The 25992-nt window shown below is 35.5% G+C and overlaps 1 protein-coding gene across 3 annotated transcripts in view; it reads right to left on the bottom strand.

Annotated features, from left to right (window-relative positions):
• Positions 1–25992, bottom strand: part of LOC126917463 (tRNA dimethylallyltransferase) — a 116201-nt gene that overhangs the window by 24931 nt on the left and 65278 nt on the right. For all 3 annotated transcript variants that reach the window (XM_050724354.1, XM_050724355.1, XM_050724356.1), the window contains exon 4: positions 22287–22422. In XM_050724354.1, the coding sequence (XP_050580311.1) occupies positions 22287–22422 (136 nt within the window). The remainder of the gene's footprint in view (positions 1–22286; positions 22423–25992) is intronic.

Genomic DNA, 25992 nt, shown 5'->3' with positions numbered 1-25992 from the left:
AAAACGAAAACAGGTGGTTTTCTATTCGAGTCGATAGGAATCTCTGTGAAATAAAACGGACTAGGGAGAGATGGGTGATCTTAATGGCGTCCAGGCGAGACAGAATGAGAAGCACGCACCCGGGGACCTACCATGGGAATGCCTGGCCGCGTTCCCGGCGATGCACGTTGGCCAGGTTCTCTATTTTCGACGGCAGCTCGCTACGAAGCTGCCTAGCCACGCTGATTCCTTGATCAAAGAGGCGTTACAGAAAGGCCAGCATAAATTCGTGCGCGTGTATTCGTGGCAGAACTCACCTCGGTACCAGCCTTGGAATTATGCTCCTCTGCTCGAGCTGATTTTGTTTTAATGCTAGCATTGTCGACGACTAAAGCGTAAAAGACTTGCACCAAAGAAGTAGAGACGAAATTATTACGAAGAAAGCAACATTTTCTCTCAACATTTTGCAAAGAATCATTCGAATCCCCAATTGTGAATTAGTGACATTTCGATGAAAAATTACGAAATATGGAGCTTTCTGGGAAAAGGGTCACAACATAAAACGATGAATTGGAGAGATCGCATCAAAAGCTTTAGTTTCAGTCTTTTAATACTAGCTACGTTCGAATTTTTAATTACGAGGATTCTTGAAGAACCGTGATCTTTACAAAATAAAAACAAATTTTATAATAATTCAATTGATCGAATACAAAGTAGTTGTAAAAATATAGAATTTCACGTAATTCAACATAATCCCAAATAAATGGATTTTTAGAAAATCTTAATTTTGGCTACCTTAGTAGTAAAAACGTATAGAAGTGAAAGAATCATATGCTTCATTCTCCGCACTTATTATAGGGAATGCATGGTAATGTTTAAAGAATTAAAAATTGTAAATTTTGCATGTAATGTAGGAGAATAGAGGGGTTAAAAGTGGATAATTATTAGGAGAGGATTGAGAACCACTGTTTGAGTATGCTGAATACCGTTGGGGTCGTCTCATCGTTACTAAACTCGATTAGGCTGCCTCGAATTCCAAAACGATAATATTCGTGAACGATAATACACCATTGAAAGGGGTAAATATTTTGTGCTATGCATGGGATGAGATTAAAGAAGCGGTCTTTGAAGTAACTGAAGCATGCTATTGAAATTATTGGGGAATGGAAATTAACTTCAACTCTCTGCATATAGAAATTTCAACATTGAAGGATCAGTTAGCATATAAATATTGAACAGTTCGTGTATCTTTTCTTCTTTTCTTTTTTTTTTTTTTTTTTTACTGTAAAAGGAATTAAAATAAAAATTTGAATTGTTTTTAAATGTGAAAATAATAAATAGAACATTTGCAACTAGTAAAAAATGAAAAATTATATTTTTGTAATGAAGAGGTTGAGTTGAGAGAAGCACTGACTTGAGTCGAAGGATTTCTCAATTCAAAGGATTATATTTAACATTTCTATTTTAGTATTCTTACGTTTCCTACGCTTTCCTGGAAAGATTTCTAAATATGTGCATGGTAATCTGCGGGAGAGTACTCTCGTGAATAAGGCAGACAAAGAAGAACTTCGGAACCCACTTGTTGCGATTTTTTTTACAAGTCCACAACTATTGACACATGTGTTCTTACGTTACCGCCAACAAAAAATTGATTCTCTCAGATTTCGTTTAACTCCATTAACATTTAAAAAATTCCTCATTTCCAGCTTTAATAATTAAGAGGTAACAATTTATCATAATTTCGCTAGTGCAAAATTAACGTAAACAAACTTTAATACAAAAGAAATTTATAGAAATTATATTTTCTTCTTTATCTGCATATTAATTAATTAGTTATTAATTGTCAAAATAAAAATTCATATAATTCCAAGTACTGATTGTGGTCGTCTGCAGAAAGCTATCCACTAACTCAATACGATAAATCTTAGTCAGCGAGATCAACGCAAGATTCACTTTCATCTAATAACATCATGATATATCGTATTAAAACAAGAAGAAAAATACTAAGCAAATTTTTATCGCGGCAACGAATAGAAATATAAGGCAGAAAGGAAGTGAAAAGATTGCCGTGATACGTTTGATTATCGGTTGGCGTCTTTTTTTTCACAAACACCATCCAACCCGAAAGGGTTAAGAAAGAAGCCGCACCGAGGGTTCTTCAAATCGAAAGTACAGGATCAGTGAAATGAAGCGTTGGTGTCGTGAAGAATTTCTTAGGCTTCTCATAACCCTTTCTACGCTGGATTGCAAGGAAGAAAAACCGTAACTGTATACGTGATATTTTCGCTCACGAAGAATGTAATAAACCCGTACACTTGTACGTTATACTTTGACTTAGCTTGAATGATAACACAAAGATAAGAAAATGGAAATCGATCTGTTGAGATTATTCGGATGTATAAAGAGAGAAACGCGTGGATAAATTGTAAGGTAGAAAAATATATATTTAGTAGAAAAGTGAAGTTACAAGTATGAATACAGTTTGAGCTGGTCAAGATCCGCACGCTAGCAGTGTTATCCTATAACTGAACTCCCCGAAGCCAATGTCACAGAGACCAGGTCATGCACCGAGGACAAGATTGCATCCAGATATCTACGCATCCTTATTACATACCCTTAATAGTTTTAAGAATTGTTCCAAGAACTATCCATAAATCAATAATACTCAAAAGGCCAATAAACAAAAAGTTTATGTTTATGGTGGGTTCTTGCCTCAGTCTTTTGTCTATACGCTGTCGATGGATTCAGAGCTTGAGAAAAGTAAAAGGACCAGATGTAGAGTTTTCTTAAGAAGTGATGACCACTTCAACATGGTCGAATTTTTAATTCTATACGCTTCTACAGTTCAGTGTCGAACGCTATGAAAGTTTAGACTCATATCGAAGAGTCTATGATCTATTTTCGAGTAAAATATATTTTTATATATTATAGAAAATGAAATATACTATTCATGATCCCCATTTGACATCTTCAACAATCCTGTTTCTTCGCTTTCATTAAATCTATCGTCCATTTGCGTAATACCGATTAAAGTTGTAACACGAAATATAATGAATACAAAAAGTATGTAAAATTCAATCTACAAATGATGAAGATTTATATACGATACGCAGAGAAACAATTATTTCGCCACCTGTATTGCGACAGTATCAAATACAAAACATACTGCCAATAATTCTCGACAGACACGAAACACTTTACTCCTCGATTCGACTCGCACAAAATCCTATTACAAATTCCACATGCTCACAACGATCAACAACGATTCGGATTCAACGAGAACAGAGGCAATAAAATAGATTTCACAGCGGTCTAACACACTTGGTCTGAAATAAAGTGGAGCTATTCGGTAATAGTCTGCTACACGGGTCGAAACAAATTGCACATGGGTCGAAACTACGTGCGGATTGACCTTTTCCTAAGACGAGCCCAACGTACCGAAACCTCGTCGTTCTGTAGGCCGCTTAAATATGAACGGAAGTAGAACGTCTATCTACATTGGGAATAGGCGAAATAAAGGTCTGCATTCCAGACACGGTTATTTTCTCTACGTATAGAAGGTAGTTAAATGCCCAACCCCGTTTACAGCATCGAGGGCGACAGCCGATAAAATGGCGCAATTACCACGATCGCCGCAAGAACGACTATGTTAGTTATGCTCCACCCAACCTGTTGGAACGTAGTGAAATTAACCAGTGGTTCGTTTTCAACGATTCCATTCGAGCTGCACCTTTATTCCAATCTCGATGTAAATTGAGTTATCAAAATCGCGGCGACGAATTATTGCGGTTATCTCGTATCGTGGTCCTTGCTGTAGGTCAAGTACAGTCTCGGCTGTTTCAGCCGTAATTTAAAAGAGCGAAAAAACGACGTCGGTTAGTGAATGGTTAGAAAGAGAATAGGGATAAAATGGTTTGAACGAATGAGGAAGTTTTAGAAGATTTTATTTAAACTCGATTTTCTGGAGTGGGAAACGCGTCCATAGGAAAATTATATGATTCTCAAGTAGAATCATCCTTTCTTAAATTGTAGCTTGATTACAGGAACATCTTGTGCATACATTTGTACAGTTTTCAAAGATTGTCTTAAAACAGCTCATTTCGAAGAGTTACTGCTAAAGACGAATCACGTTTGTCAAACGAAGAATTTAAACATCGTGCAATGAAACTAAGAACATAAAATCTTAACCAATTAATCAAGAAAAGAAATTATTTAAAAAAAAACTAAATTTTTAATACATTTCACGTTCTATAATAAATCTAATATACAACAATTAATTGAAAATATCTTTCGTGTTTACGAAATTAACATTATTCGAATTAGAATAACTTTTAACTACAAATATACGAACATGGGGGGGGGGGGATTGTAACTCGAAATTCCTGTTAGTTCGAAAACTTGCAACAGACAAGCGCGTCTCGAAATCCAATTCTAATCACCGTCAGCGATTATATAATGGACGTTCGATCGCGAGAAAGACGTTTCGCTACCGGGCGTAATCCTCCACCTTGCCGATATGATAATCGTACGACGAGAATTAAACTCGCTGTTTCTGTTTCAACGTGACGAATTATCGTCGTGCTATGAAACATCCGTAGATCAAGCGTACGATTTTTAACGCCAAAGAACTCGTCGATAGCATTCGCTTTTCGAAGAATTTTACCCGATACGGTAGAATTCATGAACGTCTGCCGCGGTAAAAGTGAAAGTTACTTAACCGTACTGAAAATAAATTTCCTTACGCACTCTGGACCAAATTTATGAGATCATTTCGAATTTAATCGCATGTTATTTAAGATAATATTGTGCAATTAATTTGATACCGTTGCACTACTAAATAATTTAGTACTTCGTATTTAAGTGTTTTAATGGTGGAATTATTCTGCTGTACAATCATTTTGCGTTATTACACCACTTTATATGTACCGTATCTCAATAAAAATGGTCTCTTTATAAAATATACGTTGACCTTTGCGATATTTATGCTCCTTATATAATTTCCCTTGTTCGATTTGAAGAGAAAGCTACTAACATTTCATGGAATTTCTCCAAAAGCCAGAAACCTAGACGATCATCAATCTCAGCATATTTATCGCGTACCAAAGCCAGAAATTACCCCGTCCACGTGACACGTGTTTCCATTCAGCGTCGCGTCGCGACGTCGAATCAATTACAGAGCTCGCAAAATGGCGGCAGCTCCGCGTCAGATCGTTCGATTTCCTGTCAATTGACAGGGTATCCCGTCGAGTGATAGAAATATAGGTCATCGAGTAGAGTGTCTGGGTATCGTAGCCAAGAGAAAATCGAAATCCAATCTGGACGAACGCGTCGCGACCGGCGAAATCGATGCTCTTTTCCGCGGCTGAGTGTCATTTGTTCCATCTTCTCCTGGATTTTATTGCTCGTGTACCTCGTCAGTCAGTATCTAACGGCCATCGGTGGTTTTAGACGGCGCGGCTTGTATGGTATTTCCGTCAAGTCGCGCCCGAAGGCCAGAGAAACGCAGGGGAGAAGGGAACACACGACTCGAAGGCAAGGAGCTTTTTATTCAACAGTCGAATTCGCATCGCGAGAACTCATGAAAGTGAAAGCGAAACGCACCATGGGAACGGATGAGAGTTTCATCGGTCCCTTTTCTTCGTTGCTTTTCCTTCTGTTGTGTCCGTTCCCCCTTTTTCTCCTCTTTTCTGCTTTACTTCAAGATGGATGAGGAATCGATACTCGTACACAGTTGGCAGTTTTGTTATGTCGAGGTAATATGGCCGCGTTTTGTTAGTGTAGTATTACTGGGATTGGCTGGATGATCAATGTAACTGATATTGGTACTGGTACGGAGTTGATATGTTGGCAAAGAATAAATTGCGAGACAGGGTGAAACGTAAAAGGAAAATATACGCGAACGAAATGAATTAACGTAAATGAAAAGGGTATTATAATTGTTTATTACTTATATATATATTCAAATTTCAAAAATTAAATTTAAATTATATTTACGATTAGATGTTATTTTATGTCATCAGTGATTATTTATGAATTTCGAAACAAAAAGCTGCTGAAGGTACGAAATATTAAATACTTTGAAGAAGTTTATGTCGAATCTTAGCATAGTTGAACGTTGATTTGTAGACTTCATTAAAAATTAGTAATATTTTTCTGAGGAATGAACAGTGAAAATTGCTAAAGAATAAAATTAATATTTTGAAGAAACTTATAAGTAGAATGGTTGAATGCTAATTTGTACAAATAGATACTAGCAATATTCCATTGCGAAATACAATAAATCAAGGAGAAAGCCACAGAATGCAATATAATATTTATAATATTGTATATAAAGGGATTATCGAAAATAATAGACGGCAAACTAAAACGTAATATTTCAAATACAACTGAGCCTAGCCTTATGATTACTCATCATTTGGCACAACTAAGAGGGTAATGGACAAATAGATTTCGCATGAGTTAAACGACGCGTGCAGATGTCTAGACGAGTTGAAGCTGATACTTCATTATTTCAAACAACTAAATAGAACACTGATCAAGTTATTTCGCAAAATTCAAATATTTCGAGAAATCAGATACGTAATGCAAGAACGATCGTGTATCAAATAATTTCTATGCTATTTATCCTGGACTATCGGTTACGCAATTTACGGCTACTTTCTCTGAGTTACGACGTCTAATTGAGTGGCAATTATTTACGGTTGGAAAGTTCAATAAGTGCAGTAAATACCGATGAAAGAAATAAGTAACAGCAGAGAGAAATGTTATATTTATATAAGGAGGTCCCTATATACTCTGTAGTTGAACAATTTTCAAATTATATAAACTTCTTTAACATAAGCTGAAAGCCAACATTGGAATAAAAACAGAATCTATATTATGTTACACTACGTAATCATGAAACGATTTCAATAATTCTAAATAAATAAATCATAGAACCAGTTATAAAGCTGTAACAAAAGTCAAATTATATTGTCATCTAATTATAGCCAAATCATAGACTTAAATCAAAATACAATTCACGCTGTAAAATTAATTGGAATTAGATATCGAACAGAAGAATCTTCGTGTTAATGATATCTTCGTATCTGATATCTTCCTGTTAATTTTAAACTTCGGAGAGACGACACTTTAAGAGATTAACCAAATATGTCTTTCTTTATGGCCATATCATCACAGCAACCCCGACAATTCATTTCACTTAATTTACGCTCATTTTAATATCCAAAACCGTAACTACCCTGCTGTCCCATGATCTAAAACTACGTTTCCATCCAATTCGTAAAGCACCAGCGAATAAAAGGGGATCGCTAAACTAGCCATCTCCATTAGCAGACTAAAAGCTTTAATGGAGACGTCAGATCGAAAGTAACAGGTTCATGAGCGTCGAAGAAACGGCGCCGGTCGTAGCCCTTATAATTGCTTTATTAATAGTAACGTAGTCCGCTTTAAGAGCTCGTTCGCGCATTCGTTCCTCGTGGGAGGCTGATCTAAATTTAAGAGGCGCCTTTCACGCCCGATTTTCAAAACGAAACGCGAGCAAAATCTCTCTCGTTTCGTAGCGCGGACACACGTTGATTTCCCTATCGTCCGCTTCCCGGATTTTGAGGTATGGTTGTCGAGAACACTATTTCCGGGATGATTCTCCAAGAAACCGCGATAAAGTGGCGCGAACGATCACTCGGTCGTCCAAAGTTCTTTGTAGTTCGTCAGAAGACCCATGTGGTCGTTGGTCCAGTCGCCCCAACTAGAACTTTGGACAGCTCGGATGGTTTCTCGCTGAACGTTGCTCAGGCAAATTGCCATGACAAAAATTATGCGCTTGTTTCGTGGAATTTTCTCTATTTAAAAAAATATCGATATTGATAATCTAAGTAATTATTTTCAACATATAAAAAGAAAGCTAATTCCTAATAAATAGAAGAAGAAACGTAATTTCAAGAAACTTGTAAATCAGACAAATGTGGTATCGAAATTATAATTTCAAAAAATTCAGAAAAATTTCCTCGTTAAAAAACATTGTAGAAAACCATCATTCGTATGATATTCAAAGATGTAGCAAAGACATTGAAATTACATATCGCTGGTACAATCTAATCTAATACACGTATCAGATTCTAACAAATATCGTTCCAGAAATCACGGACAGCTTCTATCTGTTTAAAAATCAACTATTAGACACTGAGATCATGCAAATGAGATTAACGTATCCTTCTACATATCATCCACAAACGCGTCGTTAAAGCTTCTTTGAAATCTTTCGTATCCGCTTCGTGTCTCGATCGTCGTAATTTCTTTGTCGCCGTCGTAACTTCACTGAGAAGTTGATTGCAAAAATAAGCGACATTTCTCAGACTTTTTGACGACGACCGCGTAAAACGACATAGCCGAAGAAGCACATGACACGAGTTTAATATACGTCCTGACGTGTATTTACGGCCCTGTATTTACGGGTGTTAAGAGCCGTCCACGTCCAATGAAACGCTCCTGCGACAGAGGAAACGAGCGGCCGAAACGTATTTTTTCTCTGCCTGTGAAAGAGCACAAGGAATCGAGCGAAAAGTTATGATCAAAGTGTGCGTAATGGAGTAGGGGGATGTCATAGACCAGTGTCTCTCAATATTTGTCGAGCAGCAACCCTCCTTTATTACACAATATTTAAATAACCTGCGATGCGTCTCTTTCGAGAATAATGTGTGAGAATTGTATAAACACAGTATTATTACAAAATATAGATGAAACCACTTGCATATCATTTTGTTAAGGTACAGAAAATATTAGTTCGATAAATGAATTTGTAATATATGATACATAATTTTTCGTCGTACGACTTGAAAGTGACTAAACAACTTATCGAAATTCATATATAAATTTCGATAACGTTCGCAACGCAGAAAGAGCTGATCTCTAATTTAAACGATGCATTTTCTGAATGAACGCATCAAGCGGTCATAGTGTCCATATTAGCAAGCACTTTGTACCACGGAGCGGTTACGTGCGCCGCCACAGTGTGACAAATACCCAGTGTCGCTAAAATAAAACCGGTAGTTTGCGAGGGCGTGACGTCGCGTCGTCGGCAGGAAGTGACAACATATCCTCGTTGCGTATCGCCAGGAGCGAGCAAACGCGTATATACACGGAGCGACAGGTGGTATTCACGTGGTGTCACCGGAGATTTTATTTTATATCGAAACAACACTTCTAACGCATGAACAATCGAAACTGTGATAACCGACGTTAAAGAGGAAAACACTTCCGATGAAATCGATCGGCTGCGTGTAATTTTAATTCTTTAACACGGTAACGCAGATTGACTGCCACGCGAATTTGTTGTTTCTATGAGTCATAATATTCAATTTTTGTAAAATATTATATTACAATAGAAGTTATTAATTGCTGCATTTTTCATTTGTGTCTTTGTAACACGTATGTTATGTACCTGCCGTAAAAATAAATTACATTTCGCCACTACGATTGTACGTGTTTCATAAATAGTTGATTTCATGAATCAGAACTGTAATCGCAAAGAACATAAAAATTTACTGTGGATATAACTTGCCTTTATCGCACTTGGTTCATGGTCCGCGCCCTGAATGTGATTTGATAGCGTGAGGCACGGGGTTAAGCCAGGGAGGATTTTTACAAACGTAGATAATGTTTGTTACTGATATGTAGTTTTATGAAAAGATTACTCGGTTCCGGTGCCTCGATATTGGGGAGTGAGATATTTAAGTGAAACTATCGATGATATTCCATGTTTCACTAGCTAATGTCGTACACGTAATACGTACACTGATAGATTGTGTTTCTTGAAAGTAACTTAATCGAATCGTAAATGAAAGCAAAATAAAAAAATATTTCACGCGTCTCTAAAGTATATCATAATTAACGTAAGCTAGACAAACAATTATTTTACCCCATTCGATAACTCAACAAATGATTAAACATAAATGACATTCACTAACGAATATCTTCATTAATATATCCATTCCAAATAACACGTATGACACTAAAATCCCATTTTCCCAAAATTTTATTCCAATTACAAAAGAGAAAGGAACCACAACACCAAAATACGTATTCATGCTCCGTTAACCCTTAACCTACATACGAGCACCCATGTAAACGACGCCCCATCCAGGCGCTCCCTCATTTAAACACCGTGCAACAACCTGTTCAAAGCCGACGAACCACGAGCCCCAACAACCTGCTATACACTCCCTAGCCGTATCATCAAAGGCAAAAATCTCGAACGACTGACATGGCTGGTGCGATCAATCTCCAGCTAAGTCTTAATTATCACCGAATTAGTCAGCTTCCTCGAACGACTAACGGTCCAACGTTATCGTTGATTAGCGATCGAGACGCTGAGTTCGCGGACAAAAATACGTAGAACCCCCCGGATTCGTGCAAGCTGTCGTTCGCAGGAAGTGACGACACATCCTCGGCATGTGTCTCAGGAACGCGTATACGTGTGCACGAAACGCGGCAGCTGTCGTCCAAGTGGCATTCCCCCGTTCAAAGCTTTAAAGTTGCGATTCTCTTCGCGTGCGATCGCACGCAATGAGCGAGCAAGAAGAGTCCTCGAGTCAGGAAGGAACGAGACGATGGTCGGTCGAACAAACATTCTACCACTGGCAGAGAAAGGGAAATGGCGGGAACGTTGGAACGAAAGGAAACACGATGGCGAAGAAGAAGAAGCATATAGAAGAAGAAGGGGAAAGAGGTGGTTGGCGGTCGAAGTCGGCGTGGCATCGCCAGATGCGCGGCACATTTTAATTAACGCCCAGACATCCTCCGAGACGGGTGACCCCGAGCTCAGGGCCATCCGATGACCCTTTTCCCAACTATCTCTCTCGCTCGAGTCCTGGGGAACGGATAACAGGAAGCGGCCTTCCCCCTTTTCGCCTCGAGGAATAAGATTCGCTGGGCTGGCTTCTCGCGATAATGCCTTCGTGATAACTATTAACGCGCCTCTTCCTCGATGCCAACCGAGAATATCAAAACGGCGTCCCTGCTTTTGACGAAACCACCAACTTTTTTTTGGTTATATGCGTTTTTTGTTTCTTTGGAGAACGCTTCGGTGGAATGATTAGCAGCACTGGAAGATACAAGGAATGTTGGTGTATGAATGGTTCGCTTTGTGATACGGTAGAGTTGAGGATAAACTTTTCTTTTATTTAATACGCTAGCAAGTTTTGAGCGTTGACAGTGAGCATGCATTTTAACTATATGCGACGTGTTATTCGGATAAGGATGCTATCAGGATATTAAAATATGGTTTCGTTGCGTGATAATTGAAAATAGACACAATACCGATTTGAACGTTTAAGCTTAAACTTAAAACTCATGATAGAACTTAATATGAATATGATAGAAGATTTGGGATAAGAAAGTTATGAATATTATAATAAAAAATTTCAATAAATAATTTGAACGAATATTAAAACCGTCAACTGTTTAATTTATATTACATGTTGCAGTAATTTTCTCCAACGAAATATAATTCTAGACAGAAATGAAATGCTTAATTTCGTGGCAACGCTAACTTATGAATGACTTCATGGTATTAAACGTAATGAATAGCTATTATGAGAATACTTATTACGAGACTTCACACGTTATGCAGAAGATATTCATTAGTAACGATAAAATCTCAAAATTAGGAAGAACATTATGATTTTTCAAACGGAACATTTTCTACAGGGAATCGATGTAAAGTACAATCTTTTTGGTTAAATATGAAAGAAACTTCTTTATGAACTTACTCATATGCAGCCATAAACTTGTGAACCAAGTAATTTTAAGACTTCATTAATTGGACAGGAAAAAGTATCATTTTAATTAGTACCAGACGGAAACAGAGCGATTAATATTGTCATGGCATTTAAACTCTGAATGAGTTTGTAACCTTAAGCACAATGAACTTCCAACGAGATACAATATAATATTTTAACTGTTCTTTGTCACGAACTATTCTGTAAGATGCGTAGATGTTAAGTAAGTCAATTGATAGGACGCACGAACCTTAATTAAATTAAAACGATTGTTCGCATAATAATTTGATGTAAAATGTTTTAATTTCTAACATAATTTTATTTTATAACTAACTTACGAAAATACCATTTTGAACAAAACTTATTAAAATTTCTAAAGATTCAACAGCACGCAATCATATTTCAATGATAAAAAAAAAAAAATTGTCAATATTTACACAGATAAAAATCAATCAACGACGTTGCACGTACTATCGATATTGACACGAAAAATGCTTCATTGCTAGAAATCGATTTTGTTATCGTCATTTCTGCCTCCGTGAAGTTTATACCAACGCTTTACGATCTTGTTAACCTACATATCTACGAATAATAAACATCTTATAAAACGAAAAAACAAATTTCGTACTCACGAGAAATCACTATTAACTCAAAGAAAAAGTGGAATCAATTAATTCGAGGGCTTGTTTCAAGTTATATATCAAAGAAAAAGCACTTAATCTAGGCTATGTCGTCAACAGGTGATCTAGCGGAACGAAGATCTTAAGAAACGGAATTATCGGATATTTTTGCGATCGTCGATTTTACAAGGACTCAGACGACGATAAATGGCGGTGCCCGTGTAAACACTATGTTCTATCGTGATTCCTTACAATCTGTATGAGTAAACATGGAATACGCAGAAAGCAACCCCGGCTTGATAATGTACGAAAATTCCATTGTTAATTGCTTTTTAGATCGTTCAGTTTCGTTGAATCATCGAGGATACTCGATATTCGCGTTTCTGGAGTTACATGCCAGTCGGCGGAGAAAAAAACCGTCGATCAGACTCGAAATTTGAAGCCTTGAATTTTTGCACGCCTTCTTATACACCAGATACGCTTCTATAAATATGTTTTAATGGATGATGTAGGTTGTAACGTGGAAACGAAACTCTGTTAGTATGTTTTATTAGACAGTGTTGGGTCACTTCTTCCGTTTCTTTTTTTTAATTTAACGTGACAGAAAAGTTTGCGACAAAATTTCCAATTTTCAATTTGAACTCTATCGCATTAACATAGTTGTCGTTATTGTAAGCCCTGCGATGCAAAGTTATTTCTTTTGATAGCGTAAATTAAATTACTGATTCAATATGGTATTTGAAGTGAGTCATGAGAACTGAAGAATGTATCCGATAAAAACTATAACTATAAACCTAAGCTATAAAAATAACAGACAATGCTCCAAAAAGCAATACATATAAAAGTGTTAGCAAACGGGAAAGACGATAAGTTCATTTTCATTTCGATAAAAGAAATGAAAGAAACCGCAGTGTCTACAAAACGCAACGTGGCTAGATCCGTCCCTGTACGTCGTCGTAGTTGCACGTTGGATTACGTTGCCGGCAAGTCATTCATAAAAATAACGCGGCCGACGCACGCAGGCTACTACTACTACGAGGTGCATTCAGCCGATCGCGTACTACGATGCAACCACGTCGCTCGTAAAGCCTCGTACACACAGACGCGTGCGCGCCTCCGCGACCGCCACGTAAAAACGCGGATACATTCACGTGCTCATTGTACGGCTAGGTAAGCGTAACCTGGCGAAAGAAGGAGGGAAGGCGAGAAAGTGAAGTTGGAACGATTCAAATCAGACCGAGCTCGCCATGGCGTACCGGGTATTGCGATAACAATCCGCGGTATTGCGGCGCTACTAAATACAAATAGAAGTATCGACTAAAGAAAAAATTCGTGTTATGCGCACGATTATGATATAACAATTTGTTGTTGAGACAAACAAGTTGTTTGTAGTATTTCTTTTATTCGACAGGCACTCGTGGAGATAAATGTGACGAATTATGTGAGAAAAGAAAAAAATATAAATGGAATTCTTTTTATTTAGGGTATGTTCGAGTATTTTTCTCCTATTTTCCTTGATCGATTATGATAAAGAAAATATATAACAAATACTTTAGTAAGATGTAATGTTTTTTGATTGTGAAATTAAGTGCGAGGAACTTCTTAGAATATTTATTTGGATTTAACCACCATTAATTTTCTTCTTATTTTCTTCAAATAATATTCAAGGATCTTTCTCAGAAAGTAATAATTTTCATGATAATTCTAACTATACGTTAATCACGATAGGGATCCGATAAAAAATGATTAACATGAAACTTCCATCTAATAGAGAGCGCTTATATACACATTATGCAAAATAATTCGAAAACACATTATGAAATTGCATAAAAGTTTATATAATTCAATAGCGTCTATAGTATGAATATATTAAAGAATAGATTAATTAAAACAGAATTTTTAATCTGAAACGGTTATGGAATTGATCGTTTCTTTTCAAAAACCCATTATTTCACGTACGATTTTAATATCTCTTTTGACAACATCTATATTAATAATACAATAAAATTACGTATCATTCTAAATTTTCAGCTGATGCCGTATTTTTTATCTAATAATGAATAAAACGTTCAATCAACACAAAACTATAGAAAAATGTTTATAAGGCTACTTTGCTACTAAATTTCTCGACGTGCAACGAGTTCTTCTTTGTACGTTTAAACGAACAACGTTGTAAGTGCGTTCGTATCGTAATAAGGAAATATTAAAATGTTTACTACGTTGCAACACGACCGTGAACTTATACAGCTATACGCAGAGTTGCGGTGAAAAACCACGAACTCACAACGTTGCAACGTACGTACACACGTGTAAGAAAATAAAATAAAAATAGAATGTAAATCGCCGATAATCCCGTAAATAAACAATTATCAATAACAGCATGGAAGTTATTGACAAACAGCAAATACTTCTGACAAATTTAATCGACGATCCCACTAAAAGGATAAGATAAAACTTTTACAGCGGAATCTCCAGAAAATATACGAGTTCTTTTTATCTCTTCATAAATAGAACACGCTACATTTTATCGAGTGCATAATTTACACGCGAGTGCGTAAATTCCACGAATCGATCCAACCAGATTCAAACATGGTCTCTTTCTTTTATTAAATCCCTGTTAAACGTAATACACAATGCGTATTGAACACACAAACGTAATACTCGTTCAATTTTAAACAATTCGCTCGAAGGAAATGAAAACCATGTAAAAGTGATACAAGGCGTGCCAAACGTTTTAATATACAAAATGCAGCGTTATATTAAAATCGAAAATTCGTTTGGCTTTAATGGACGATTGCATATTCCCTATTTCGTTTGCTATAAATTGTGAAATTAATCTTAATCTGTCAATGAAAATCATTTTTGACAAAGGAAGTTCCACAAAAATTAACGGAATAAATACATTGAAAATCGCAGAAGCTCGCGTTTACACACACTTAAACGCACTTATGCTTCCCCTAATAATTAGTATCTGTTCCATGAATTAGCTACCGGGACTGGTTCACTTTTCTCATCCTCCGTTGTCGAGGGATTCGCGAAGGTGCAAAAACGTTCTCGCGGAGAGACGCGTGAGAGAGCGCGCTCTCTCGTCACTCTCTTTCCCCTTCGTCGGCGGAAGGAAGCTCGTGGTTCGTAGCGGTACACCGAAGCGAATACATATCAAATCTTGGACAAAGCTATGCTGGAAAATGAACGTTTCTAGATGCATTAAAATTATTTGAAGCGTTCAACGCACTTCTCGTGAAACATAAATGAAAAACAGTCTTCTATATAACAAAAATGTTATTTACTATCTTTTTTCAATTATTTAAAATTTATAAGAAATTTAAACAACAATGTATTAAAGAAAATGTAATTTCATCATATTGTAGTGCTGCAACGAACTAATCAAAGCTGTAGAGCGATCAGATACGATAGAAAATTAGACGATTTCTTAATTAAAAACACAGTTAAAAGATCAATGATAGAATAAACGTAAATAAAGATAAAGCTTCTTTAGCGTAAATGAATATCTTTTATCGTAAAACTAATATCAAAATTTTCCTATAATTCAAATAGTAATATATTTTACATTCTCTTTTTGTAATTGAATAAATTTTATGTTCTCGCGTTCCTGACGAATTCACTCGCAATTTGCAAATAATCGTGCTTTCCATCTGCGAATTTCGAGCAACATGTAACTGTCCGCTCCAATTCTCGAGAATCCCATACGATAGCTAGACCATCAGCGTGGGTGGACTTAGTCAGGCTTTTATTTTAATCCGACCCATTTCCCTCTTGTTCTTCAACGCAGACTCATCCACATCGACAAATTGCTTCCGTGACTGACTCTACGAGACAGCTGATCATATAATCGAAAACAGTATATTCGATATAAAATACAATATATTATTTCAGAGCTTAAAATTTTTGAAAAGTAATATGTGTTTTATCTCTGCATAAATAACAGTGATACGTTATTTTGAGTTTTCGTAAAAATCTTTTCAACTAAATTTCATGTTAGCTTCTAGAATATTAATAAATTTTCCTTTTTCGTTATGATAATATTAACTGCTGTAATTATGTAAAACGTAGTCTCGCTTGAAATTAAATTATGTAGAATCTCATAAGAATTAGCGAGAGAAGCTCGCTCTATTTTTCGATGCCCGTATCGCGATCAATCACAATTAGCCCAAGCCTCTTGTTCCCTGCTATATAAATTAAATCACGAACTATTCACAAATCGCAAAGGGCAAACATATCTTCCTTAAATCCCCTCTTAAATCCGAAAAAGTAATTTACCGGCGAGTCTCGATAATCAATTATACCAACCATTAACGTCCCACGAGTTGATATACGTTTCCCTTAACCCTTTCAAATCGGAACAGGCTATCAATCTCGAGACGTAAAAGAAAAAAATTCCTCGAAGGAACTATGCTGAATTAACCGTTTCTTCGATTCGCGGTCTTTTCCTTTTTTTTCCTTTTTCTTTTTTCCACGATAAATTCAGTTACATGTTTTACGCGTTCTTCACGCATGTACATATTATCCACGCTATAGGGAGCCGACAAGTTTCGTTGAGAAATCTTTAATTTCAACAGGAGACAGAGATGTCATAAATATGTCCCTCGTACATAAAACTTCCCTCCTTATTTTCAAACGACCCTTCTACAACGGACGAACGCGAAATGTTGTAAGATACTCTATGAAACCGATCCAGTGACGCACATTCGAGAACGAACGTAATTGATCGTCGTTGGTACGAAGTGAGCAAGCAACTATCACGAAACCAACACAAAATACACGGAACTCCGTCTGTACGAGTACTATTTCTATCGACGTTTCTGTACAGCTATATTTACACCGGCGTGTAACATATCTGCCGTTATTTATATTTGTACTTGGCACAAAGCTCTAATGTCTTTGTCCTTTAATAAAAACAATTCATTTTTTAATATTCGAATATACTTTGCAGTAGTTTCGAGTTGCCAATTTAACTTCTCTTTTAAATTCTAGGTTAGGTAGCTGTGTGGCTTTTATAGTTGCTTGATATTCCGCAATCCCATTTTTCACAGGGGAAAGACGCGACTTATATCACGTTTCCTCTCTTTTATAGGAAAGCTAAAATATTATAAAATTCAATGCTAATGCATTTCATATTTTCACGTATAAAATTGTAAAAAATAAGACCTAGACAGAAATTTGTTTTGTCCTTAAAATGTTATAACGAATAAGTATTACGCTTCTCATAAATACAACCGCGGTCTATTAATATTAAAACTGTGCCTAACTATCGCAGTACTCGAAAGATCCAAATATCCCAATCGCAAATAATCATTTCCTTTAACTATCCATACTTTCACCAGGAAAAGAAAAATCGTGGTTCGCAAGAATCTCAGCTAAATCTAATCTAATCCACAGAAATCGCGAAATTTCGGGATGACACGGTTTACGGTTGGATCAGCAATCCTATCGGACTCAACTGAGGTCAATAACGGGAAAATCAAATCGATATCGCCTCTCACTCACCCAGCAACGAAGGTGTATGTGAATGGCGGATAGCTGATGGAAGGGAGAGAGGTCTTTCGATCGGGACAGAAAAATTCAGCATTCCAGCGCGGCTGGCTCGCTAAACGCAGCTCAGCGATCCGTGGACGAGCGGCGTTAGTCGAGCGCCGTTACTTAACGATCGTGTCTCTTTCAGGGAAAGTTTAGTCGGACGTTTTGCCCCAGAACGAATGAGAGGAGCCTCTCGTAGAACGCTTCTCCAAGAAGATGAACCGCGTAGAAAGGGGTGAAAGGAATCGGTATGACGTACTTCTCTAATGATACATCTCTCTGCTTCAAAACTTCACGATTTCTTCGTACCGGCTAGGCAGCGCTCGGAATTCCTATTCTGATTTCATGCGCGTCAATGTAGAGAAAACGACCAGCTGCTGGTGTGAAAACAGAGATCTTAGAGGGACGTTTTCTCTCTTTTGCTTTTAAAAATATTATTTTATAGATTGTATATATTATCAAAAAGATTATTATTGTAATACGTTATTTTAGAAGAGGAAGTTATTGTTTGAAAAATGTTTAGCTAGAAACTGATATTTGATCGGATCTGATTTTTGGATATTCACAGTTGTTTGTGTTTCAGCTAGTTGATATTTGATGATCATTTGAAATTTTCTACTTGGTGCTTAATATGTAATTAAATTCATTTTCGTATCATTTCTAACGCACATTTGAAATCTGCAAATAATAAAACCGGAATCTATCGCGGAACGAATAAAGTTCGGCGAGCATAAAATCTCGAGGTACATGGACACGGGTAGGACTTCATAAAACTTCGTAACATAAAATCTACGACTACGAGCAATCCATAAAAATGCAAAGGAAAGAAAGAAGGAGAAGAAAAAATAGAGCAACGTTAAAACAAAACCAAGGTCTTTCTCATACCGAAACACGTTCCCTCGGCGTTTCCAAAGAATCAGAATGGTCGAATGGAAATGATCAGATTTGATGTATATTTAATAACGTGTGCAATAGATTTAAAATAAGAACATGAGAATCCCATTGTAAACCTGTACAAAAGATCAGAATGTTTGTATAATTCTTTTGGATGAAATTTAATTCGGAGAAGATACTGTCGAAATTACTGAGAACATAAATTTAGATGGGGCCAACAAAGTATTTAAAAAAATACTATAAATAAAAAAATTGTAACAGCTCCATTGCAAGAATTACTGAAATCTAAAACCAATAATTCTTACAAATCTGCAATAACGAAACCAACTAATCATTCAGAAAGTGCACAGAATCACAAAGAAGTTACTTTAATTAAATATATGATGCATTGAAAAAACTACGCGCTAGAATTTTGTCTTTAAAAACGACATTCCACATAATCCATTCGAGGCTAGTAACGATAGCGCAAGTGAAACAAGAGTGCAACGATTATTACTCAATTTTTCACCTATTCGCACACGTCTATCTAGATGTGTTACTCAACGACCCCTTCAGGGAAAGTTCTGATTTGCTCCAATCTCTCTCCCTCTCCCTCTCTCTTTCACTCTCCTCTCCTTCTCCTATATCTTGCTCCCCGGTCAAAAGAAATTATTAAACGAACTGCTATGTTACGACTGCAGTACGCAAGGCCGATGGATAGACTTCCGATTTAGAAATCACAGTACGAACACCGCACTGGTATCTGGAATACGCCAGTTTCTAACGCTCAGCTATTCGTGTCAATGAATTCTGCAAATTTTAACCCCGTGACAGTCGCCACCACGAGCAGATAGTTATGTAACCGCAGACAGTTTCCGTGTAACGAGGCTGGATTGAGACCTCGAAAAGCTACTCCCCGACCGATTTATTGAAAAGTGAAATATTTGTAGAGAAAAAATTTGAACTATCAGATGGAATTAAAGGTTTACTATATATGTACATAGAAACTTTTGCACATGTACGTGATAAATCATCGTCTCGTTTTGTGAATTTTGCGATAGTATTGGATCGTTTCATAAATTCTGCCGCTTTTTAATTAACGATTTCAAATAAGCAAGCATATTATTCTCTACCTGTCTTTTAATCAGAACACCACACCGTTTTTCAGTTGTCTATTTTTTTAATTAGTAATTTGATCTTTAACGGATGTGAATTTTAAGAAGATTGATAAAATGATAGAAAAATGGTGATGGGAATATTTGTGACATTGCATACTTTGTGAATTTAAGAGTAAAAAGAAATTAATAAAAGAACGAATAAGAATCCGGCACTGTACATATATACGCTATAAGGCAAATTGCTACGGGGAGGGTTTTATCAAAACATTTCGACCATGTTTCAAGTCACGAGGATTGATTTTATAGAGAAAATGTTGTTTCCCTCGTGTTTTGCAATTTTTCGGAATAAATTACGTGCTCAAGATAAGTCCTACGCTAGAAAGGCTATAACCGCGTACGCAAAAATTGATTCTAGGAAAAGTATTCACCAATCTGGCAATTTTTCTCCTAGGTATAATACAAATAGTTCCAAGGAAACGATGTAATAAACCCGACGCTCAGGATATCATTTCTAAACCCTGCTATTTTATGTAAAAAAAAGGCTTGATTGCAAACGTCAGCCACATTGAAAACTTTACAAATCACTAAAGTTAAGCCGAAGACACACGCGATACTGTCTGAAATGTCAGAGCACGCAATAAATCTATTACGTTCATGGTCTTTCGCTATCTCAAACGAAAATATACTCAAATAAAAAAGAAAAAGAAAAAGAGAGAGATACAGAAACAAAAAATTTCACATCGACGATTTAATAAAAATTATTAAATTCTCACGAGTGACGTTCCACGTTCTGCCTGAGATTTAAAAATTCTTTCTAATATCAAATTCAAAAATTCGAGCATTACTGAAATGAATTACAATTTAAATTACAATGAACAATTACATATTAAAAAATTAGGATTAAATGTTTGGCGAGAAAGTTTTGAACAGTTAAAAATTAACACATCTAGCTATCGCATCAGTTACACAGGTTCAAAATTCTTCAATTACGATATTTGTATTTGAAAGACGGAATGAGGTATTAACGATAACGCAGCCGATGGTGCGTTTGATGTGCCTAACAGAACTGTTAACCAAATACTAAAGTACCGGGAAACCTGATAAAATTTATCGTTTATCAAGAAACATAAACGATGTTATAGGAACGTACTACAATAATTTTTAATTCAGACATGACCTCCAATACGTCACTTGAGACTTAAGTTATCAGCTACCGCAGTTCCCATTCAATGATGATTAAATTTTCAGTACAACCAGATATTGCTTTATTTATATTATAATGATATACGAATTAAATCATCTTTTATCTCCAGATATGATTTTTCTAAACTTCGATCAATCTTATTTTTTGATTTTCCTCCTGACGGTTTTCTGGCGTAAAATCCCACGGTTACCTAAATTACGCATTATTGTCGTTCGAGATAAAATTTATGAATTATCGAAGGAAAGAGAGCAAGCGCGCGATTGTAGTTCTAAGCGTCACGACAATTTAATCTCATAACGAACGAAAACTCAATGGACGAATTATCTGTAGTTGGACCGCGCGCGTTAACGGCACGTCGAAGCTTAATGGTCAACCGATAAAATTTATCGTTTATCAAATAGCACAATGTTATGAAACTTGGTACGCTCGCTCCGTGCAGCCTTGAAAACGGCCGGTTCACATCTTGCCTCTCTTCCCATGATTTTCAAAAGGATAACGAATCGAAGGAAGCACAAAATTTGATTATTAAATCAGAGTTTAATGATAAAAAATGTGATATCGACCAATGTTGATTTTTGATGAGATCAGATCTAAATCGTAGGATTTAAATTGACACAAAAAATAAACGTTAGAGTAATTTAACGTAATGAAACATAAATTAAAATGTATTTTAATTTTAAAATTTAAATTTAAAAATTAAAATTTATCTTAACTTTAAAATTTAAATTTAAAAATTTTTTTAAAATTTCAATTTTAAATTATTAAAATTTGATTTAGATAATTATAAATACACTCACCTGCAACTGAATTTTTTCTTTAAAAAATAATTCAATCATAAATCTTTTACGTATGTGAATATAATAATCGAATAATTCTTTTAGAAACTCTATCTTAAACCTTAAATGCATGATTTTTCTAGATATAGGAAAACACTTTAAAATTACTTACATATCAAAAAATTATACAAACATAATTTATTTGTCTGTTTATCCATTAAACTGCTACCTATTACAGAGAATAAAAAATGTATAGCTTTTATACTTTTACTTGTAATAAAAGTTATAAAATATGTAGAAAATATAATTTAAATTAAATTTTTAATTAAATCGTCCAAATGCATTTAAGGGTGAAACATAATTCCTCTGAGTTATTAATTATTACGTAATGAAACACTTACCACATCAGACCGGAGCCATAAGAGTATGGAATTCTGATGTCTCAAAGGACCACCTAATCCAGAACCACCGGCTGTTCTTTGAGCTTTCAATAGCTCCGAATGTTTTACGCCATATTGCTCGAACACTTCCAAAGATCTACAAAAAGAATAAAAAAGTAAACGCTATTTGGGACGAGATCTTTCCTTTTCTTTTTCCTCGAACCCTCGGCGTTTGTCTCCATTATAAAACTGTTGCTAAGAGTCTTTAATTTCGAACAAACAAGCTTATCACTGATTGTTAAAGTTTGGTTCGCAAGGTCTAATCCGCGTTTGTATTGCAGAACAGTTATTTTAGAAAGTAATTGGAGTGATATGTGCGATTTGGATAAGAGGTAACGAAAAAAATGTTAGATATCTTTGTCCGTTTTTTGTTTCATTATTCGGACATTTTATGGAATAATTTCCTTGGCGATATTATTGCAAATAATTCGGTCTTCGAGTTTGATCGAACATATTGTCTACAAAAGATGAAAGTTCCCTCGACTTCAAATTTCAGAGTGTCAGATTTAAGGTAATTCCAAATTTCAATCTTAATCTTTAAAAATACAATTCGCACAGTTTCTTAACTCAGAAGCCGATTCAATTTCTGCTCGTTGGCAAATTCAAGTTAAAGGACTACCGCAACGGAGTAGAAAGCTAACTGCTCGCGTGAAAATTACAACAGCTGTTTAAGTAGAATAACGGTCGCTTAAAATCACGCTAGGGATACATAAAATTCATTCAATTTGTAAAATACCGGCACATTATCCATGACGATGAGCAAGAAATAGTCCTATTAGAAGGAAATAGCTTCGCTACGGACATCCCTACATCCTGTAATTATTTATTTAGCAATACCATGATTATTTTTACGTTGGTAATACAGGCAAAACGTATCATAGCATAATGTTACAACAAGTCGCACTTAAAGTGGACGTGTATCTATCACAGCGTAACGCAACATGATGCAGAATACTAGGCCTAATAGCAATCACCATCGTGGAACAGCACTGTAGAGATAATGGTGGAAGCAAGGGACATCAACTCCCGTAGTTCCGGAGATCAATTCAGTTTTTTCCTTCTTTTTTCTTCTTCTTCTATCTTTTAATCAAACGAGACTAGTATCATGAAATTTTACGTATTTTAAAGATCTATTTGTTCACTGTATTTTTGCACGCTATATAATCTTATTAATTTGTAAATAAATTATTTCTTGATTCTATTCTATTCTATTCTATTCTATGATTATAATATTCTATAACAGATGTTTATCTTTTTATCTATTTTCATTTCAAAATATTTTTTTCTTCTTTTTACTTGTTACAAGACTGTGGAATTTTTTGCAATTTAGTAGAAACGATCTTTATACAGAGAATAAGTTATGAACTTCATACGTTATTTACGTGTCTTCAAAGTATCATATTTCCTCCTTTATAAAATCCATGAAACTGTAAGATTTTCTAAGGGAAACCCCAACCTAATTTGCGAACAACGCGTGTAATACAACTACATTTATCATACACGATGATGTACATATATATTGGAATAATCGTGATATTTGAATTTTCGTTGCCAGTTTCTATTTTTGCAAACGCCCCTCAAACAGCGATTGGTTGAATAAAATAATGTATCAAATGAATGTAAGAATTAATCATCCTACGGTCACATATGTTATTTGTTTAATAATATTAAACTTGAAATGAAATTAAAATTTATAAAATTCGATTTGAAGTTCATTGTTAGAATGAAAGAGTCTGACCTTGAATTTCAAAAATGTCTCATGATATAAAGCTTTATGCCACCACCTTGAGACTGACATGATATTTTATAGTGTTTATTTTTGTTTTAAACTCTGAACACGTCTTAAAGCTTCGATCAAATTTCCTATACACGATAAAAGTGGTTTATAGTATCTATGATTTATTATAACATTATAAAATATATAAGCATGTTTATATTACATTATATAATACAATTCCAGATTTTCTCATAAATAACGAATTTTAAAACCTTGACAAAAGGTAGGAGAGATTTAAAAAAGAAGAGGATCGAAATTGTAGAAATGTGGACAATCATCGTGGAAAATGAAGAGTTATAAATAAATTCTGTTCTCCTTTATCTTTTCCAAAAATAAAAAACAATCTTATAATGATGCTGTTACAATTTTATCTAACAAAATTCCAGAATTTGACGGAAGCATTACAATGATTCATGGGGCCGTTTCAACCCTATTTTAATAGTAAGCCATAATCATGGACGATGTTCTATTAAAAAATAAATCTAAGTAAATTCTAGTAAAAAAAATAACTTGTTTCCATAACTAAATGGTTGAAGAATCAATAATTTTCTATGGCAAAGTTTCTATTTCAAATTAATTTCCCCAGGATACTTTTCTTAATAATATCATTCATTTCGATAAACCAATAATACGAATTTAGTTCAGAGCTGGATTATGCGCACATTTATTATGCAACACGCCGTGCGTGATTCTCTCCCGATCGTTCCGCGTCGGTTTCGTTTCCACAAACAAACGAAATCCGATCGGCTGCAGGTATCCATCGTTGATGAAAAAACGGACACAATTTCCATTTTCAACATTATTCATTAATTTCATAGCGAAGCATTTTGAACGTGGCGCCAAGAAACAAATTCGAGGAATTCGAAGATCGAGCACCATTTATTTTCGGATGTTAGAGGGCGGTTGTGCACATCCGTAATCGAAGTTTTTAACGTCTAAACAGTCGATATAGTATGCCGATAATTAATTTAATGTCATCGTCAAACTACGAAACGATAAGTGGGTCAAAGTCAAATAGCGTTCAACACCGATACCATATCACGTGAATCGATATGCATACGTTTGCAAAACGCACTTGCTCGTTTAATCCAAGGTAATATGTACCGACAGATCTTCGTCAAATAGAGAGCAAATATTACCCAATACAAAGTTCAACTTCCACGAATCAAGTTGTCAAGCTTTGACAGTTGAAAAAAGAAAAAAATAATAATAGCTAGGCATCTTATCGAACGGAAACTTTTCTCTCGACATATTGATACAAAGATGGATACTCTAAGTGGATGTTTGTGATGGATTAAGATGTTGAAATTAAATGTATTGCACTGTATTTTTCTATAAATACATAAATATTAAATGTAAACACTCGATAATCTTAAACGTATAAACAATTAAAGTTGCTTACATCCCTCGATCTGTGTATAAGAAAATCCGTGTATAACATAGGGTTATCGAAGCAAAGGTTACACTCAGATAGATGATTGCGTAGGTGGTAGATACTGGGATCGATTCTCGTTTGCATTACTCGTTGTACCATTTGTGTTCTGATTGCATATACGAAAATTATCATCCGGTATCATGCAGGAGGCAATAAAATTACAAATTACAAACAAATTCCAATAAACGATAATCGATTTCCCAAATACATACCACCTACCTCCCATTGTGAGCACATTTCAGAATATTAATTTGGGGGATTTTCAATTATTCTATAAACCACTGCCATTCGTTACCATAAAAGATTTCTAATGGAACTTACGTTTACAGAGTATTTAAAAATACTAATTTCGGAGATTTGTAGACAGAAATCGATATAATCTTTTACCATAAACGCTCCGGATAGGATCTAGGTTCACAGCATATTTCAAAATGGTAACTTTGAAGATTTGTAGC

This window comes from Bombus affinis, chromosome 6 (assembly GCF_024516045.1).
Source record: "Bombus affinis isolate iyBomAffi1 chromosome 6, iyBomAffi1.2, whole genome shotgun sequence".
NCBI lineage: Eukaryota > Metazoa > Arthropoda > Insecta > Hymenoptera > Apidae > Bombus > Bombus affinis.
Note: the sequence above shows the minus strand (reverse complement) of the source record. Positions and strands in the feature narration are given on the sequence as shown.